Source organism: Phlebotomus papatasi, chromosome 1, assembly GCF_024763615.1.
Source record: "Phlebotomus papatasi isolate M1 chromosome 1, Ppap_2.1, whole genome shotgun sequence".
NCBI classification, from domain to species: Eukaryota; Metazoa; Arthropoda; class Insecta; order Diptera; family Psychodidae; genus Phlebotomus; species Phlebotomus papatasi.
In genome coordinates this window covers 8769771-8792200 of record NC_077222.1, presented here as the reverse complement: position 1 = coordinate 8792200, position 22430 = coordinate 8769771, and the positions used below count along the sequence as shown (strand labels likewise).

General features: G+C 32.1%; 1 protein-coding gene across 1 annotated transcript; it reads left to right on the top strand.

The window, feature by feature from the left end:
* Window positions 1-263: 263 nt before the first annotated feature.
* LOC129798704 (cytochrome P450 4c3) lies at window positions 264-22430 on the top strand. The gene is made up of 8 exons (XM_055841990.1): window positions 264-1095; window positions 11065-11180; window positions 15927-16043; window positions 16101-16260; window positions 16713-16782; window positions 20978-21392; window positions 21606-21630; window positions 21702-22430. Exons 1-8 carry the CDS (start codon window positions 876-878, stop codon window positions 22262-22264), a joined length of 1686 nt encoding a protein of 561 aa, XP_055697965.1. The 5' UTR covers window positions 264-875; the 3' UTR covers window positions 22265-22430.

The window sequence follows — 22430 nt, the reverse complement described above, 5'->3', positions numbered from 1 at the left end:
TATATCTTCCCCATTTCTTTTCTTGAATTCAAACTTTGATACATTTCATAAGAACCTCAAGGTATTTCCCCCTTGATTAGGTCAAATTTATATGAGAAGGCAATTTGAATTTTTGAAAATGAGTAGGAGCGAAATGGCAAAATGCATTCAAACAGAAACTCATAGAGGCAGTGAAGTGCTACCGTGACCAGCTACAAAGACTTTGGCTTCCACCGTCAAACTCCACTCCACCGGTGGTCAATTGTCTGTGAACATTGGCTATCATCACTCTGCGGTCGATCGTTCAGTCGACAAGAGCTTCTCATCTCGACCAGTGATCATCTCTGGTTCATTCCTCCAGAATTGCGTGCATTGAATGGTCACAGAGTGGAGTCTCTGAAAATTTGATTTTTCTGATAATGGTCCATCTATCACTTGGTGAACAATAGCCTGGAAATATCTGGTGGAATGGTGATTTTTATCAAAATTTGAGTTCAAAGTACAGAGACATATCAAAAAGCTCTTGTGGTGGTAAAATAGTGTGTTGGAGTGAAATCGATATAATTGTGGACTTTAATCGTTTGATAACGAACTTTGCAAAATTCTTTCATCCATGTCCAATTAACTATTACACATTTGTGTCTCTGCAAAAATATATTTATTGAAATATAAGAGTATAAATCAATTGGGCTTATCAGTGAATGAGGGGTGAACATTGAACCAATTAAAGTGCTATTTTTATTAATATAAAAAATTCTCATCAAGTGCAATGACAGTGAAATTGAACAAGTTTTCATAGATTGCACACAAAAAAAAAGTTCATATGGATTTAGTTTAAGTGGTTTTCATAAACATTTTATCAATTTTACTGTGGGAAAAGTGCTATAGAAGTCAAGATGAATTTAATATTGGGAAAGAGTGTTATATTGTCTAGGATGTATCAGTATCTTTCGTATATGTCTCCTATTACTCTTCTTGTCTATGTTCTTTTGATCACGTTGATTCTTCTGTATAACAAAAGAAGGGCTCGATTTGTGAAGCTGATTGATAAGATCCCTGGACCCCCTGGAATTCCGATTTTAGGCAATACCATCGAAATCAATGTTGATCATGACGGTAAGTATCTTTCCTAACCTATCTGTCTTTTGGAAAAAACTCAGCTTTAGGCATTTTTCCAATTGCTATCTCATCTCCAAAATAGTCAGACAATATGAGTCGTTATTCTTTGAATTTTTCGTATGAATGGGTGGCCCACTTCACGAAGATTGGTGTACTTTCCTTTTCTATTGTACATGGACCTCTAACAAATAAATTAAATATTTTTTTCCCAATACGCACAGAGTTTGAAATATATAATTTTCAATACAACTCAACACAATTAGCATAAACATATTTATTCCCGCATTAATCCAATGATGATTGCAACACAATTAAAATTGGAATTGCAATAGGTATCTTTTTTTGCTCCAAAGTTCTATTGAAAATTAAAGAAAATTGGCTGGTTGATTGCGCATTTTTGGAAGATACTTTGTTAGCACGTGTTGGTTTTAAAAGAAATTTCCCAACTTTGAACACCCCAAATGAAATTTTAAAGACGGTATCTCAACATTTTGGGCTTTGGCCTGATTTATTTGGCGAGAAGACAACCTTGGTGAATGTTATAAAATAGGTCGAAATTTGTGGTAAAGTGGATGACCTATGTATACAATAAACCCTATTTCACCTCAGGGAATTATTTTCAGTTGAGTGAGCACCAATTTTATCATTTCCCGAGCATCGGAAATTCCTCCAAAATTTTTCTTCCAAAAACAAACTAAATATTGCAAAATGTTGTGATGAACTTGGAAAAATTATGAGATGACTCAAATTTATAAATTACTCTGTCACGAATATAAGACATTTACTTTTGTTGCATACATATCAGCAACAAAAAATTTTTTTCATTGTAAATAAACAATGTAAATAGGACGAGACGGCGAGACTAATTTAAAAGTAAAATTTAAGTCTGAAGAATAATCAGAAATTCTCTAAATTACGTGAAATTTTTATCTTAAAGTTCATACCATCGAAAAACACCTTCAATTTAACGATAAGAATCTGGCTTTTTTATAGCACGACATGGGTTCTTTATTTTAAATCATCTCTTGCTTTATGCCTTTATATAAAAACAAATTAAATACCACGTGTTTAATGAATAAAGCGAATAAAATGTAAAATATGGATGGTAAAGTGCGTGGAAGCATTCGAATGAATAATATATTGCTGTATTATGCTTCATTATGCCACCAATATTTTTAAAATTCTATTTTTTTTCAATTCATTTTAAAATCAAGTTCAAATTTTTGTGAGATATGTTACAGCGATGATATATGCAAAAGGCCAAAAACTGAGGTTGATAATCAGTCTTTGATATTAACATAATTCAATGTTATAAGAGTTCGTAATCAATCACGTTAATTTACTCACATTGCAGTACGAATGCGTGATTAATAAATTAATTAAATTGCACATAAATTGAACCTTTTATTCCAATACTAAATTTCTGTTAAACATTTGCACTTTGCAAGAATAGAAGCAGAAGTACTAAGATCACTACAAACCTAATGAAATCGACCTCAAAAGTGTATTAATTACATCATTTATTTACAATTTCGTAAACATTATGCAGATATTTTGTGTTTATAATTATTAAATTTTAAGATTAAGAGGTACTCTTTAATTAAAACACTTTAAACTTAATCAGAAGTAAACCGATTCTTGAATAATTATAGGGGAATCTTTCAGGCTTTGCACACACTCTGCTTAAAACACTTAATTTTCACATTTTTATTTAATGAATTTTATGTTAAGTCACACATTTCCTGAAGAGAATTAGGCCAGATTAATTAAAGAAATATGGGAAAAATAAGAGATCGAAACCAAAGTGTGTATAAAGCATGAAAAATTTTAGGTGAACAACGGACCGAGTTTAGTAGTAGTTTTACTGCCGAAACCGGCAGCAGGGGAAGGCTTTGAAGCTTCGCACACGTTCAGGCTTCGAACACTTCATATGTTTTCCAAATCCTATTTAGGAAACATAAACAGTAAAGGAGAATGGTCAAAACTATCTGGTCTGTCTAAACTAAAACTAACTAGTCCCGGAATCGCCACAAACGAGAGTAGGCATATTTTTTTAGGTATTGATATAAAATTAAAAAAATTCCTGGACCCAGGAGGATAAACTCTGGAAGTCCTTATAAAAAGTCCTTTATCCATCCGATAAATCGCTGTTTTGACAATGAATTACGTAAGAACTGTTAAAGCGATCTTGAGAAAATTCAGCATAGGATCAATGTATGACTTAAGCTTTCTATTTATGGACACCACCCTCTCCCACCACAATCCGTTGTGGTAGTCCCCATACATAATGAGAGCATTTTACCTTATGACTTCTTTCTGAGAGGAGGTATAAAGCTGAAATTCGATATGAGAACAAAGCTTAGGGAATACTCTTAATCTATGCATAGTTATTCATAGTTTTAATTGTGCATAGGTATCCCAGAACAACTGTTGTTACCTATACCAATGTCTATATCCCCTGACATAGGACCCGTTCGTGGCGATTCCAGGACCGGATTTGACCATTCTCCTTTAATAAAAACAATTTTAATATTACACAGAAAATAAATATCCACAATACATATGTATACAAGCAATTAAGAATGAAAATGTTAATCAGATTGAGAACAGTTTAGACTGGAAAATGTAAAAATAAGAATTGAAATGTAATTTACACAGAAATATTAAATAAATAACATTGTAAAAAATACTACACAGAGAAAAACATTTCGTGTAATTATTCGTAAACGTTTGTCAATTTCCGCCTGAGACTTACGAAATTCCCGAAAATTGTTAAGGTAAAGTGTCCTCACTCGACCGGTGGGTTAATTTTTGAGTGTTCGATGGTCAATTTCTATGAAATTGTCACTGATTCGTATTATTTATGGAGTAATTGACCTATTCATGTTAGATCATACGCTAAATATTACAGGAAGTAATATCAAATACAAAGAAATTAAATAAATAATTCTACCGGTCGAGTCGAGAAACCGATCGAGCGAAGGCACTTTATCATAGTAAAAAGTTGGTAAAAGTTGCACTTTTTTCACAAAGATAGTTCGTAACATGAGCATTTGGCGAACATATTTTGTTCTATCAGAAACATTTATGTTCTTACATTTTGTTTGTCTTCCAAAACTTTGCAAACAAATGACAAAATTTGACTAACATTTTTCTGCATGATTACAAAAATTTACGAAGAAATATTTGTAAAACAACGAAAAATGCTCGTAAAGTTATCATCATGCTACGAACACGAACAATGCGGACAATGCTTTTTGAAAATGTACAAAATTTTACAAACTTTTTAGTTGGTTATACGATTAATGAGCATTTCGCAAGTTCTCCGTAAGTATTTACAAATATTTACGAACAATTTTACGAAATATTTCTTCCTGAGTAAATCAAATTTTGTCTTAAGGGGGTGGTCTACCCCCTTAAGTCAAAAACACTCTTTAACTTCGCTATATTATTTCCTTTCTCGTTCTCATAGAATTTATATTGCGATACGAAACCCATTTCAAATTTCTTTATTAAATCATTTGAAATAGGCAGAGGTAGAATTATGAGAAGACTTAGGGAAGGGTGGGACAATTTTACGAATCTGAAGTCTTTTTGAAGAGACTTTCAACTAAAGACAGAATCACATTGACGGTAAAATGCTCACCGTATTTCGTTAATTTACGCATTTTTATTGCAATTCTTACGCAAATTCTCCATTACCGTATTACCTTATCTCATACTCGGAGGCACTAGATGAAAATAATATAATAAAATTGAAGAAATATAACGAAAATGCGATAAACGGTGAGCAAAAAAACTGGAAGATAAATTAATCGTACAGTTTTTTTATTCACCGTTTATCACATTTTCGTTTTATTTTTTCAATTTTCTTATATTATTTTCACCTAGTGCCACCAAGTATGAGATTAGGTAATACGGTAATCGAGAATTTGTGTAACAATTGCAATGGAAATTCGTAAATTAACGAAATACTGTGAGCATTTTACTGTCAATGTAATTCTGCCCTAAGTTCAATCAGTTTTTTTTGGGTATCTGATGTTTGAAAACTTACAGAATATTTTCCAGTTATTAATCTCGTTTCCCAAAATTTTATATTTTCAAAAGCCTTGCTTGCCTGAAACTACCCCACCCGCCCCTACTTCTATTTACCCTCAATTAAACGTAGCTAACATATTTTATAAAATAAAATTCTAGATATTGAATGGAATATAAAGAATTGTAACTGGTTGTAACCGAATTGGTTTATTCTAGACAAAACAAAAAAAAATATCTTATTCCCAGAAAATTCTATTTAACTTTCATAAGTTTTATTTACAGATTTTTTTTGTTATTGTTTAAACTGAAAGACAATGTAAAGCCTCAAGTGTCAAGCTGATCCTTCAGAGTATAGGCCGAACTATCATTTGCTGAAAGTTTAGAATCAGGGATTAGGGGTTCTTTGAGTGCATTCCTTTCATCTAGATCCTTTACCGCTACATTCCACGTACTAAATATATTTTACGTCTAGATTCGTGAAGTTTAATTCCTAATTAAGCTCAAGATAATTCTATATAATTTTTTTTTTTCAAATTTCTTCCTTGTCTTAGATTTTTATAGTTGTTTCCGTCCAGGTTTCTAGCAAATTATTTTATTTTATCAACAAAATTTTATTGCTCGTTTTCATAGAACATTATTCATACATCAAAAATTTTCTTGAAATGAAAAATTAGAAAATTGGAAAATAAAAGAAAATGTTTTCTCAAGTTCTCATCATTTTCAAAAGCTTTATTTTGCTTACACCTGGCACCTGGCACTTTAACTTTCAAGTTCAATTAACTAATTTAGGGGAATTGAACTCAGTTGAATCTGGTTGAACAACTTGAAACAACTTGAAATCCAACTATATAAAAAGTTTTACAGCACATGCACATTTGTAGCTTAAGAAATAGTTGATTTTCACTCCAATTTATTTCGCATTTCTTAATCAATGTAATAGCAAATGAAGCATGAAGTAAATATAATAATATTCTTTCAATTTATATATCAATCAATGAAATAAATGTTCTTTGATCCATTTAGTTTACCATTAAATTAGAGATCAATTCGTTTTCTTGATATCAAGTCTACTTGTTCTTTAAATCAGAAGAAGCAATTGATTTTAAGATTAGTGCAATATCTTTCAAAACTTGAACGCTAGAACATAATAATAACAATTTTCATTTGTATCACCAGCATCTTTATTCACTTTCTCAGATTTTCAAGTTATTCTGGCTATAAAATTTATATGATTTTTTTAACAATTAAATTTAAGAAGTTTGAAGTCATCTTTACTATTTCTTAAATCTGTGAGGAATGTAATGTAAACTCACAAAGTAATTATTAAATGAAAAATTTTCAATTATTTATCGGTTCCTTGTTAATTGAAAAAACGGACATGATAAAAAATTAATAATGCAAGTCCTATTCTTGTAGAAGATTCACAAAAATTCATCAATCATCTCGAAAATCACTTCAGAACTGCATCTTTTTTTTAATGATTTCATATTGTGATTTAAAGATACATGTCAAATTGCAAAATCATTAGGGGTTGTTTAATGGTCAACGACTTTAGGTTTGTTGCTCAAATAAAATAAAAAAATAATAATAAAGAAAAATGTGACGGAAACTTAAAGTTATTTTTTTATGTACCAGTTTTTATATACTGTATAAAAACTCGGTGTTAACGAACTCAACCGTGTTTAAACTCTGGTTTTGATTAATTTATTTTAGGCACTTCGGTGCAGTATATAAAATTTTATTGATAAATTAACACTATTTAAATTATTTTCTTTTATTTATATATCAATTCCTTTTCATATTGTTCTTTCTCAAAATCACAACGTATCAGATGAAAAATATATCAAGTTCCCAAGTAGCATTTAATAGGGAGGTTCTGCATTCTGAATGGATTATGGACTGTACACACTGAAGAAATTTATGTCCATACTGAAGCAAATTGCCTAGTGTAAGAAAAACTGTCAAATATGATCATAAATTGTTCTAGTACGTAGATGCCACTAAAGAGTTTTCTGAGCGTAGTCTTTAGGGGAATTCTGTAACAGTATGAACATGTCATACGACAAATTTTCATCAGCTGTTTAAATTTTTTTAAATACGATTCGTGTTAATTACTGAAAGCTTTTTAAAGTTCCTTACAATGGCTGTTCAGTGAAATCTTTAATGTAATCCTGTAGGGGAATTCTGTAACTGTCATATGACAAATTCAATTTTTTTTTATCTAGTAAATTGAGAAAAACTAATCAAAAATCCTATTCATATCAGTTACAAAAGACTTCAAAGAACTCTTTGCTATTGTAATTAGATGCCCATTGATTTTAATGCTGGTCTGCTCCCGAATTTACTACGAAAATTTGTCATATAACCTTGTCATATCGTTCCAGAGTTCCCCTACTGATCCCGAATTTACCACTCAAATTTTTAACGAATTTTCGTAACAGTATCAATTGCAGGGAAAATCTTCTTGTATAGAAGTATCTTACAATTTGAAATTTGTGGTGCAAAAGTGTGGCCCCAGCAACGAAAGTTCCCTGTTTGAACATCGTTCAGCAAACGCGTTCGGAACAGGGTTCGATCCAATATAAATTCTTACGGGCTGGGGAAAACGAACGCGGTTGAAGCAATAGTTCTCTTTGATGGCCATCACTTTCTGAACATTTAGGAGGCCGCCACCGTCGCGGCATGTCGAACAGGGAACTCTACCGTTGCTTGGACTCTGGCTGGGGTGTTATGTGACGGAGATCCTGTGTCGAAATCCCATAAATAGTAAATATATTTCAAAAATATTAAAGCCATTCCGTTAATTTTTTTAGTATATCGGGCGGTTCATTTATCAATAGTCCGACGGCAAAAATCTTTGAAAATATACTTAATTATTGAATCTTATAAATGGGAATAATTAAATGAGAAATGGATATATGCGATGGTAGTGGATTCTAGAAAGCAACTAGCTTCCTCATCGAGTGTACGTACGTTGATTTCGTATTGATACGGCAGAGAAGCTCGTCAAATGCAGCGGTGCAATGTTTCATATTTCGACGTTTTCTTCCTACGGACAAAAACGCTCAAGGATTTAAATTTAAACAATTGTCATACACAAGACTTTTTATTGTTTTTATTGTTTTAAAAATTCAGTACTGAATAAATTTTTTGACCATTATTTTCCTCCAGAAACGAGTCATCTTGATAATAGGAATAAGAATTTGCCATTTGCTCAGTAAATTTGCATGCCAAACGTGTAATTTCTTGATTCTGTGTTTGGAACAATTACTATAATTCGTCTTAGAATGAAAAATATTTTACATTTTCAATAATAACTTTTTGTATTCACTGGGTGTCATTTGTAAGGGAGTGTGGGCTGGTATCAAACATGAATAAATCTAAATATAAATGTTTGGGGTAATAGCTCTGCCACACCTTTCAGATCAGAAAAACTTAATGGAGTCGAAATTCTGTTTTTTTTCTCACATGTCTTGCTTATGACTAATTCATTCTTTCGCATAAAAAAATCGATTGAGCTAAATTGAATTTGGAGTGATGTTTATGAGAAGAAGAAGAGTGCGAGAGAATGAGATAGGGATATAAAAAACGTATGAGAAAGAAAGAGATCCGACTTTCGACTTCATGAAATTTTCCTGATCTAAAAGGTGTGTTGAAGCTATAAGAAATTAATTCAAACGGAATTGATTCGCAACCCCTATGCTTTCGTTATTATTGTCAGGTCCAGAAAATTTCATGAAATTAAAATGCACATTCTATTTCTTTCTCAAACATATTTTCATGTCTATCCCATTTTCAGACTCTTCTTCTTCTTCTTTTGAACGTCACAACAAATATAATATAATTCAATCCAATTTTGAGTGTGAGAAAAACAGGGACAAAGGCATGTAAATTTCGATTTCATTCCATTTTATCGATTTTTTCAAAATATCAACGCTTAAGATTTGTTAAATTCTGACAAACCCAAAATACTTATACGACACTTGTTTACAGAAGCGACGGGTACTCATTATTTATGCCGGTGACTGATTTTGATTATTTACAAGCTTTTGAATCTACATAAATTAATGTATTGTATCGTCCACTGGTCATGATGGGCAATTTCTTTATCGTTTGCTTTTAAAAAGGATTCTTGATTGCTTCTTGGGCCAAAAGGCGGCTTCTGTGATGAAAATCAACGTGTAATAGTGGTCTGATTATAAAGGAACCGGCATCTAAATATTTGCCAATATGTCTGTGGCTCTTTACAACACCATCACGTCATCAACGAGCTACCGATCAAAAAGTTCTTTTTACATTTTCCGTCAAATATGCAATATTAGGGAATTGATCGATACGGGAGGCAATAAATAAATCGTTCTTACGATGATATCTGCGACATGATTAATCACTGGAGAAAACGGCCAAATGTAATTTGTAGATCATCGCTTTGGTATTTTTTTTCTCTCTTTTATTGTTGTACTTTACCCATCCAGAGTTTTTCCTTCATATGGCACCATCCCGCCCATCAATTCCCTCCGATCGATTTTTTTTTTTGGAGGGGCGGGTGGTCCTTTGATGTAGCAAATTCGATTAATTATCCAAAATGTTTATATTGCGGTTTTGACAGTTATACGATGTCCCAATAAACACCTCTTTTTGCCAGAAATAATCCACTCCAAGTATTTTTGTACATGTGAGTGTTATATATCGATATCAATTTGATTGAGTCACGTTTTCTTTGGCGAGATGTCTGATAGGATTTTTATTTATTGTTTTCTTCTCCTGGGAAAAAATGGGCACGTCTTTTATCTAATCTAAATACATCATATTCAACACATATTGCGACAATCCAACATTTTTCACTATTTTTTTATTGGCATCTCTTGTACTTCTTGTCTTATTTTTAGAAAATATGATTTGTTTAGATGTGGCACACATTTTTTGGAGATAGTCAAGGAAATATCCGATATTTTGGTCTTTGCCGAAGAATTTAATCCAATTTTATGGGAAATACGATGAAAGATATAAAATACTTTCACAGCTGAATGACATTGAAATAGTCTGCATCTGATGGAGTTAGTCCGGTCGATGCATTATTCATTAGGATAATGGCATTGGATTTTTAAAGTCGATTTGATCGTGACTCGGTGTTAGAGGAGAGACCTTCAAAAATTTTCAAATTAATATTTATAATTTTGGATAAAATAAAAAAAATTGACTCTAATTCAATTAATTCTACCAACAATTAGCATTTTTCTAATGTAAGTCGTCAAACGTTTTAAACCGAAAAGACTTCGACAACGAATGACCTTCTTCTCCTCAGTTATCATAGACTCATTAAGCTCTTTAAAAAAAATTTCAAAATTATATATTCTTTAGAAAAAAAAAGCCCGAAAAAGTAATTGAATTAGCAGATGGATGATAAAATTTAAAGAGCACCACTAAACTTTTTAATGCCTTTAGTAAATGATTCTCTAACCAAGATCCGCGATGGCGTAATGAACAAAAATTATTTTTGCGCAAAAAGATAAAAGGAAATCTTATCTTTTCTGTTCCTGGGCCACAATTATATTAACTGAGAAATTTTCATAGAGAAAACTGTGAAATGAATGAGACATTTACAATCAAAATAATTTCATTATTGTGATTGATTATGAATGATGAATTTATGGTGAGCGGTTAGAATTGAGGACAACCACAAAGGCTTCCATTTCTTGTGCTACATTTCCATTCAAATGCATTTTTCCTCTACAAATTTATTCACATATATATTTTTTTAATTAATTGTCATTATTTTTTTGTCTTTGAAACGGTTGAAGGCTAATTATTAATGGTTGATTCTTCTCATAAAGGTGAAGAATGTCGAAATTGGCTTCTTAATTAAACTAATTTTAACGTGTCTGATTTTAAAATGTATTGCAAGTTGTGACCTACATATTATTGCAGAACTCTTCACGAGAATCCTTGGCATGAGAACACTTTGGGGCCGAAGACAGGGCTTCTGCAGAGCATGGATTGGAACGCAACCCTACGTCTTTATATCGAAACCATCTGTAGTTGAGGTAAGTTGTTCTTTTGGATTGTTATTAGGGGAAAGTACTCTCCCTTCGAACGTTCTTGCCTTCGAATAATGTGAATTTCTTTTGTTTTTCATAAGAGATTTACATAAAATTATCACGGAATTATCAATAACTGATGATAAGCCAACTAATGTTTAATAGAAATTTGGAAGTCTCTTAGGAAAACTAAAAGAAAATTCGCATTATTCGAAGGCATGACCGTTCGAAGGGACAGTACTTCCCCTACGGCTTTATACGGTGGAGTCATACCTTATGGTCAGCTCACAGTAATTTTCAAATTTTCGAATTAAAAAACAAATGTTTTAAGTGAAGACTGAAAATTTATGCGAGCTACACTGGTAAAAATAAAGGATCAAATTTATCCAAATTTGATACTTTTGAAAAGGGTGGATCAAATTTCGAACTCTGAATGCACATTTATCATATTAGAACATTGCAAAAGAATCAATTTGATCCTTTTATTTTTACTAGTGTATCCTTAAGTGTATAACGTTCATAAGTCGTAACTCCACCTTACTTTATCATATATTTATGAATAATAACAATTAATTTTTATTGAATTTTTAAAACCAGTGAACTGAATACAATTCGTAATGCTCTACTAAAGACAATTTAATGCAAAAAATTAACATGTCTTTACTGGAAACAAAATTGAAATGAGATTAATGAATACTTTACAAGTATATTTAAATTTTAGATAAACTTAAATAGGGGAATGTGGCCTGCCTTTGAATATTTTAATTTTTCTCTTGTTTTCCAAATAAAAAACCCTATCCTCTAAACTAAACTATAGTCAATGCAATTAACTATTTTCTATTAACTTCAATTAAGAAAACAGAATCTTTGCTTTGAGAAATAAAAGAAAAAAATAAGTGTTCTAAGGCAGACCACTTTTCCCTATAGGGCGAAAGCGCGCTAACTTCGGACGATTCAAGCTTCGGACAATTCATTTTTTTCTCTATGTTCCTTATGGACTTCACCCATAGCCTAATATTATAATATTATAACATTATATTATAATGGACCAAATTCATTTATAACATTGAAAAAAAATATTTGTGCGAAGGATAAATCGTCCGAAGGTAGCGCTCTTTCCTCTATTTAAATTTAGGATAAACTTAAATATATATTTAAAAAAAAAACGTTTTAAAATCCTAAAATATAAATTTTTATTTTAAACTTTTGATAATTGGAGAACGAATTGGATACCGGTATCCAATTTTAGTCTAAATTATTTTTTGACTATGGAAAGTAATTTTGTCCTGTAGGGGAAAGCACGCTACCTTTAGACGACTCAAGCTACGGACAATTCTTTTTTTCTATATGTTTCTTATAGATTTCACCCATTGCTCTTTTCTGAAAATTTGAGGCATTGGACTAGCTATTAAAATATAATATTATAGTGGGCCAAATTAATTGATAACACATTGAAAAACATGATTTGTGCGAAGCATAAATCATCCGAAGGTACCGCGGTTTCCCCTAAATATCCAGAAAAAAGATTTTTGTTCTAGAGGTTCAAAAATTTGGGGTCAAAAAAAATTACTTTTCCCAACTTTTTAGAAGAAAACATATTTTTAGAAGGCCATAGGACATTTTTTTTAGACGCTGGTGTTCCAACTATCCCTAAAGGGGGATTAAAAGATTAAATAAATAAAAACTACATTTTAATATTTTTGGAAGTAAGAAATAGTGGATTGTACTAAAATATTTTTGCTTTCAACAATATTGAAGTTCGTTTTTAAGGAGTACTTCACAAGTTTATTTAAATTTAGGATAAATCTAAAAATTTATTCCAAAAAACGTTTTAGAATCGTAAAACACAAATTTTTATTATAATAGTTTATACGAGTAGGATACCGGTCTCCATTTTTTTGACTAAAACAATTTTTTGAATGTAGAAAGTCATTTTGTCTTCTAAATATTCAGAAACATGTTTTTGCCAGAGGTTCAAAATTTTTTTTCGAATTTTTGGAGAAAAATATGGCCTTGTGAAATTTTTGTTTTGGGACACCACCGGTGTTCCAACTGTTTTTAAAGTAAATTACGATAGAATATTTTTGCTTGCAACAATTTTAAAATTTGTTTTTATTGAAAAAAGTTTCTCATCTAAAATTTATCTTTAAGCTTTCTTATAGAAGCTTTCCGCAAGTTTATGACCGATTTTTATTAATTTGGCTTTTTTGATAGTACTAATGTTGTTATATTTTTTATAAATTATTTTTAAAACATAAAGATTATTCAATTCAATTAACATTGTATTTTTATATTACAAACAACACGGATGTTCTCCGATCGATCTGATATTCAGAGCGTATAAGTGTGGTGTATTCTGACGTCGAAAATTACTGATCGAATTTTCGGAAGTTTTCATTCATTAAGATATTTTGAAAAATGAGTAAAAATACGTTATTTTAAAAGTTTATCTAAAAATCGAACGAAGGCTTTTTGATCATTTTAAGTTTATTTTGAAGATCTAATTAAATCAACAAGGAAACACATCAACTATCTCAGAGCTTTCGGCTCGGTCTCCAAGCCTTCATCAGTGGCTGGACCAAATAAGTCTATTCCCACAGAGCTAATTTAGTTTATCAAATAATACGAGAAATGATACCATTAAGCGGTCTTCAGACTATAGGCTTAGCCCAGTTCCTGGAGGTTTCATAATCCTAAATGGCAGATAATATTTTAAGATTTTGAATATATTTGTATCACTTGTTTTTGTATACAAAAAAATGTATCATTTGTCTTTATTAATCCAACCCTGAGTCAAATTTTTTCAATAAATCTTGACTGATAAGTTATTAGAGAAGTTAAGTCATATGACTAAGCCTTAAGTCTGTAGTCTATATTACTCTAGAAATATTGAGTTTTGAATAAAATTAATTATTAAAAAATTACCATATTGATATTTGTTTTTTTAATGTGCCTCCAAATTAAACTAAGCTTTTTCAATCATTTCAGTTTCATATTTTAAAGCTATTAGGAAAATATCCTAGAACTGAAATGATTCTGAGTAGACTAATTAGGAAAAATATCTTCATAACGAGATTTTAGTTTTCATTATAATAGAATTTGAAATTTTAAAAAATGGAAAAAATTTAAATATCATTACAATATTTCTCATTTTCTTATTTATCTTAAAATTTAGAATAATGTAGGTTGATGTTACATAGCTAATTAGGTAAACCGGATTTTAAAGAAAATTTCCATAACGGTCCAAAATTTCCAAAAATCCAAAAATAGAGCTATTTATTAGTTTTTTTTTATTTAGATTTTTTTTAAAGTAAACTAGTAATAAAAATATCCTTGCAAATACCTCTAAAATCTACTGGAAAAATTGCAGTTTTAATGGTTTCAAGGCATTTCTGTTTATTTATTTATTTTATTTCTTTTTCAAAAAACTGTATATTAATTTATAAGTTTCAATAATGTTTGGCTTTCAAACATTGAATGATAATTTCTATTATTGTTTTCATCGTAAAAAATAGTAAGATGATCAAATTTTTAATTTATTTGTTTATAAATGTAACTAAACTTTAGATTCTAAAAATTTAAATGTTTTTCAATTTACTTGCAACCACATTAGATGTTAATAACTCAAAAAAAAATATTTCGTAGAGCTGTTTGTAAATGTTTGTCAATTCCTACCGAGGACCTACTAAATCTTCGTAAATTATAATACTTAATAAAAACTTCGTAAAAGTTTGTACTTTTTTAACAAACATTGTTCGTAATATAATCTTATGACGTGCATTTTTTGTACTTTTACAAATATTTATTCGTACAAACGAATGACAAAATTTTACGAACACTTTTTTGTACACAGAAAAAATATTTTGTAAAAATGTTCGTAAATGTTTGTGAATTCCTATGGGAGAGTTACGAAATGCTCGTGAATCGTATAACCCACAAACAAGTTCGTAAAAGTTTTTACTTTTTTTACAAACATTGTTCGTAAAATGATTATTTGACGAACATTTTTTGTACTTTTACAAACATTTGTTCGTAAATGTTCGTAAACACACAAAAATTTTTCGTAAAATTCGTCATTTGTTCGTAAATGTTCATAAAATCTTCGACAGGAAAACAAACATTTACGAGCAAATGACAAAATTTTACAAACATTTTTATTTGTGTTTACATACATTTACGAACAAATGTTTGTAAAAGTACAAAAAATGCTCGTCGTTACGAACAATGTATGTGAAAAAGTACAAAGTTTTACGAACATATTTGTGGGTTATATGATTCACGAGAATTTCGTAACTCCTCCATAGGAATTCACAAACATTTACGAACATTTTTACAAAATATTTTTTTCTGTATAGGTTAAAGTATATTTACAAATAAATTTGTCAAAGTAAAAAAAAATGTCGCCACGTGATCATGTCACGTACAAAGTTTATAAAAAGTAACAAACTTTTACGAACTTTTTATTGGGTTATGCAATTTACGAACATTTCTTAAGTCTTCAGTGAGAATTTACAAGCATTTACGAACAATTTTACCAAATACTTCACTCTGATTGTATGTAAATTGGACGCCTTTGTTTCTGTCGAATTGTGCAAAAATTGAGTTTTCTGACAAAGTTTAATCTTTTACTATTTCTCGTTTTATGTTCCTTTTACAAAAGAATGGTTTATTCACAAATATTTCTATTTGAATCAAAATATATTTTTCTTATTACAAAAAAAAACAAAACTAAAAGAAGTATTTTTATTGCAGCCTATCTTAGGAAGTCCGAAGCACATTGACAAGAGCTCTGACTACAACTACCTACATCCGTGGCTTGGGACAGGTCTTCTAACCAGTTCCGGTGTTAAGTGGCATTCACGGAGAAAGGTAATTTCTTTCCCATTCCTCTGGCGTAACATATTTCAGTGTCTGTTCTTCATGCAGATTTTGACACCGGCTTTTCACTTCAAAATTCTTGAAGACTTTATCGATGTTTTCTCGGAGCAAAGCTCCATTTTAGCATCGAAATTGGCTGTCGAAGTTGAGAAAGAGTCTTTTAATATCTTCCCTTACGTGACTTTATGTACTCTGGATATTGTTTGTGGTGAGTTTTTCCTTCCTTTTTTTAGATTTCTTTTACACTGCCAAAAGTGTTAATACAGAAAGAGATAAATGCAAATTTGATTAACGTCTTTAATTGAAAATTTTTACGTATTGATGGAAGGTCAATAACATCAAGCTTATGTTGTTTTTGTTTGATGCTTCTCTTACCAATCTTTGGCGTGAAAAATCAATGAGATTTGAATAAAAACATTGAGATGTTGCTGTTGGAAATTTATTTTGAAAAAAAATAATATGTATTTCTTTTTGGTGATTTACAAAATACAAAAAGTCGTGTTTAGGTCATTCGCATAAGCTGAGGCATTTTTGTATGATGGGAAGTGACCTTTTGATAACGGGAGGGGTTAACAATAGAAAAGCATAAGAAATAGTGCTTTTTCTTGAAGACAACCTTATAACAAATTACTTATTTCTTTTCTTCAATTCCGGTTCTAGAGACAGCGATGGGTAGACAAGTCAATGCTCAAAGCAACAGTGACTCAGAATATGTTAAGGCAGTTTATGAGTAAGTCAATAGTGCCCAAGAACTTTCTACTGTTGATAAGTTCATGACTATCATCCCATGTAGTTGTAGCATCATTTCAAATTACTGTTAGTAGCTCATTATTACACGATGCTTTGATCTTTTACCTTTTTTTTAAGAAACTTCTTATATGGAGGTAAGATCGTTGAAGCATCTCCTCCACAACATCAATAACACCTAATTGTTTTCTTCATCCACAAATCAAATATAATCGGGCTTTGATTGAATAATCCAACTCGTCAAATCAGTGAAAAATTAGTCTTGTGTGAAAAAAAAGTCTTTTTGTCCACTTGACTTTCTTACTAATGCATATACTTGGCATATTTATGGGATGTCTTATTTTGGTGTTGCTGCCACTTTAAGTATCTCTCTGTTGGGCAACCTTTTCCATGCAAAATTATACCATTTTTCCCATTAAAAGTTTTCGATGAGGTTGGCCCCTCCGGTGACCTTCTTGTACATCAAGACAATTTACCGGAACATTAGGTCCCCACGAGTTCCCAATCACTCAATCAAAAACTCTTGCACTTTATCACCCTCGCGCAATTGATGCCTTTTTTCCCATCAAGAAGCAAAAGGAGTCACAGAAAAGTGGATGTCATACATCTGACGAGTTTATATCAAAAATTCATTGCTGTGGAAAATTAACTCACCCATCCACATAACATTATATTTCGTTGGTGTACTTATGTACGTATATAGCACACAAAATTGTCGAATGAGACTAAAATTTAGCAGAAAGGCTTTACCAGCTTATGTACGTTGAGATTCAACCGAAAGGGTTTCACTTTGCAAATTCCCTCAATTCGATTTTTTCAAAGAGATCTGCACTTAAGCGTATACTTCGGGAGAGAATGCCATATGGAATTAACTAAATAGAACACCCTGCCAGGAGTATGAATTTTAAGTCTAAAAAGCTGACATTTTTGTCTTTGTCCGTTCTTTCTTGCCTAGATATTAGCGTGTTTCGTGCTAAGAGATCAAAAGCTATGATTATTTTATTGGTGTTTTCCGACGGTTGATTCAAGTATTATCAATTCCAGTAAGCGTCGGGAGATAAAGCAGCTAAAAAAAAATTATTTTTCCCAAAACTTTCGGCTCAGACTCCCAGCCTTCCTTAGTGGCCAAATCTATTCTCTTCTTTCTTCGTCATAGGCCTTCTTAGTTTACAGGGCATAGGATCTGGGGAACTGTACTTGTGTCTTTTAGCCAAACCAGAGAAACCACAAACAAAGACATGCAGAACAAAAATGAATTTGAAGCTTAAGTCGTCCGAAGTTAGCGCGCTTTCCTCTAATTTTTTGTTTACGAAAAGTTTATAAAAGTTTGTACTTTCCTACAAACATTGTCCGTAACATAATTAATTGTCGAGCATTTCTTTATTCTTCACAAACATCTGTTCGTACATTTTTTATTGGTCTGACAAAACTTTACAAACAAATGACAAAATTTTATGGACATTTTTCTGTTTGTTTACAACATTTAAAAACATATGTTTGTAAAAGAAAAAATACTCGTCTAGTGATCATGTCACGAACAATGTTTGTGAAAAAAGTACAAATTTATACGAACTTGTTTATAGATTATACGATTCACGAGCAATTCGTAAGTTTCCACTAGGAATTCACATACATTGAATAACAATTTTACAAAATATTTATTTTCTGTGTATATATTTATTCTATCTCTGGAAGGCCTACTCTCTTTTGAAAGTTAGTAACTTCGAGGGTGTCCTCCAAAAAACGGATGTTCGTATGTTTTACCCGTTTTACCGTTTGAGATCTCAGTGGCGCAATATGCAAGACCTTTGGTCTTGGGCGGATGAGATCTGGGCCTTGACTTTCACAATTGTGAGTTCGAGTCCCGCCTGATGCAAACAACTAAATGTTTAGAAGAATACATTTTCACTGCGATATAACGTAATAAATATGCATTGCCTCTGCCCAAAAAACTCCGGGATCATGAACGAAGCATCCACACTGCGGGGAAGGCGTTCTTTGGCGGTTTATAAACGGACTTAGAAGATTCTTCCAACACGGGATCAACAACAATATAACATGAATTATATTTCAACAATATATCCCGATACGATAAATAACCGTTTGGCCTCTAGATGGGTAACAAGTTTACGGACAAAAAAAAGGAATATTTGAAAAGGATTGGTAATTTATGAGTACTTAACTGATTGCAACTGATGAAATCGGGTTGGATATTTGAAGACCTTTTCAAAAAATCTAAATTTAACCAAATCGGTTAAAAAATAGACCCTCTAAAGTAGTAAAAACTTTTCCTTCAAAAATTCAAGATGGCAATTTTTTTTTAGATCACTGGTATGTTTGGACGAAATGTTCGCCTGGACCACCTGTAAAACATAAGTATCTAAAAGTAAAAGAAATCGTAGGTTGGGGGGGTGGGGGAAAATATAAAAAACGTCTGGAGATATCGTTTTTTATTGGGGGTCACCGAAAACCGGAACTTGATATCTCTTAACGTTTAAGCTCCAGGACGGTAACATGTTGAAAAATAAGTCGATTATATAACTGCTCTATCTCTTTTAATTCGACAGTAAAATTAATAATTATGTCAGACAAAAAAACTTAATTAAGTAAAGTGTAAAGTTCTTTTTAATTCTTATATTAAATTGTTACTTTATAGCTCCAGCTCAACTTTTAGATCAGGAAAATTTAAAGAAATCAAAATTATCGTCCCTTTCTTTCCCAATTCTTTTGTATAAACTAAAGTCCACTTTTTCATACTCTTCTTCTTCTTTTGAACGTAACGCTATATTCGGTTTAGTTTAATCTAATTTGAAGTGCTAAAGACTAAGATAGACAAAATGTTTGAGAAAGAAAGGGATATGAATTTTGATTTTATAAAATTTTTCTGATCTAGAAGGTGTGCCGAACATTATTTAATTACAGATCACATTACTAATTTGTAAAGTTCACTTTATTTGCAATTTTGCGAGCATTGCCGATAGTTGGTAACTTTTCCTTATTCTTAAATTCACTTATTCAGTTTCTGTTACTAAAATCTAAGCATTTTTCCCATTCAGAAGAAGAACTTGATATACCGATTAACTCTTTAACACTTGGAAGGACCCTAGTGGCAGCCGCTGCCAATTTAGTTTTCAATTTTATTTTTTATATTGAAGAATATATCGTATCGCCTGGAGGCCCGACTGAATGCGTGCAGAATTTATCTGGCTATTTTTTTGTTATAAAATTTTTTATAAAAATTAAATATTAATGTAAATATATTGCAAAAACAAAAAACTGCACTCGGAAGGACCAAGTGCCAGTTGCTGCTATATGCATTTTATATGGGAGTTTTACGTTCTGCAGATGTAATTTTCTGGATTGTTAGTGTATAAAAAGCCTTAAATGAACAAATTGAAAGTGTTTTTGCAAATTATTGAGAAGAATTATGGGAAATACTGAATTGGGAAATATGAGTAATTATGGGAATTATTCAATTTTTCTCTTATTACCCAAAGCTCAAAATCCATTTTGTTAAGCGAAGTTAATAGAAAATAGTTATAGTATTAACTATTGTTCATAAAGTAGAATTTTTTGGACCACTTTCCCCAACTCTATGATTCTGATAAAGATAAAAACATCGAATGGTTAGAAATCTTTAGATACAGTGACCAAGGAGATGAAATTTCTGATTCAGACACCAGAAAAGAACTGACTAAAGCTTCGAATATTAAAATATAAGTAAAAATATCAAAATATTTTATAAAATCCGATAAATGGCAGCGGCTGCAACTTGGTCCTTCCATGAGACTTTTAGTTAGGGTTCTACGAAGGACGATTGGGTCACCGGTGACTCAAAAATGGAATTTTTCTTACGGCCTTCTCAAGCTATATTTTGGTCTAAAAAGTCCGAAAAACTGATTTTTTCAGACTCTCATTTTTTGACCTTCTCGTCCTTAAAGGGTTATTCTAGCCCAGTTTCCCCTCTTTTCAACTGAATTTATTTGCATGAAATAAGTTCAAACGATTTCAATAGCAGTGGCACATTGCAATATCATCCGATTTGAGAAAAGGCGGGAAACCTTGTCAGCAATACATTTCACCCATTTCACTCTCGCGACCATCACATCCTGGGAAATGACTCTCCTGCCCTTGTATGATTTTTAGTGATATGTCAATCACATTTCCGCCCATTTCAGGATTGGTGCTATTGTCTTGAACCGTCAGGCAAAGATATGGCTACAGCCTGACATCATTTTCCGCCGAACTAAACATTTTGCAGACCATCAGCGCTGCCTCAAGGTCCTCCATGATTTTTCCTATCGCGTTATCAGGGAGCGCAAGGAGATGATAAAGAAGGAGGAATTGAAGAAGCTTCACAAATTAACCAACAACAACAACATTTCTGATGGGACCTTTGTGGAGAGAGATACCTCGGATTCGGAGGAGGAGAGGATGCAGTTCATAGCTTCCAGGAGCATGAAATCGGAATCTGAGGAAGATGTGGTGGGCAAGAAGAAGAGACTGGCTTTCCTGGATCTTCTCATTGAAGCTTCCCAAGATGGACAAGTTCTCTCCAATGATGACATTCGAGAGGAAGTGGATACTTTTATGGTGAGGAGAAATCAGGGAATTTCTAGAGGCTACTCTCGAGGCATTGATTGCATATTACCTTTAGAATTGAAAATGAGCGTAATGGTCTTTTAATAAGTCATTGCCATAATTTGGCATATCTTCAATTGACTTGTGATTAGCCTTTAGTTGAAGAATTTTTTGGCATATTATTCTAAAATAGCGAAACTTTTTTCACCTGACTCTTCTTTACAGTTTGAAGGACATGATACCACGTCAGGTAATTATTCAGTAATTCTCTGTGATCAATGATCATGAAACTAATTGATGAAAATTTATCATTGGCATTAGCTGCAATCAGTTGGACGCTATTCCTCATCGGCTCTGACCCGGAAATTCAAGAGCGGGTTATTGAGGAAATTGACTTAGTGATGGGAGGAGACCGTGAACGGTCACCAACGATGAAGGAGTTGCTAGACATGAAGTACCTGGAGTGTTGCATCAAAGAAGCACTCCGACTCTATCCCAGTGTTCCTCTAATTGCTCGACAGATCAAGGAGGATGTCCACATTGACTCATACACCATTCCTGCTGGAACCACCGCCATGATCGTCACGTACATGCTCCACAGAAACCCAGAGATTTACTACAAACCCGAACAATTCAATCCAGACAGATTTCTGCCCCAGAACTGCCAAGGACGGCATCCCTATGCCTACATCCCTTTCAGTGCTGGCCCGAGGAACTGCATTGGGCAGAAGTTTGCGATTCTGGAGGAGAAGTCTGTGATTTCTGCTGTACTCAGGAAATACAAGATTGAAGCTGTAGACCGGAGGGAAGATCTGACACTCATGGGAGAATTGATCCTACGACCCAAGGATGGCCTGCGCGTTCGAATTACTCCACGAAAGTAAAGGCAATCTCCAAGAGCTGACGCCTGCTGACGACCATCCCTTGTACATAAGACAACCTTAATATAATTTATTTAATGTTGAATGAAAACATGTGAAATACCTCAATTTTCTACAATTTCAAATTTGTAAATAAATTTATTGAATAAATAAGAAAGATAAATTAAAA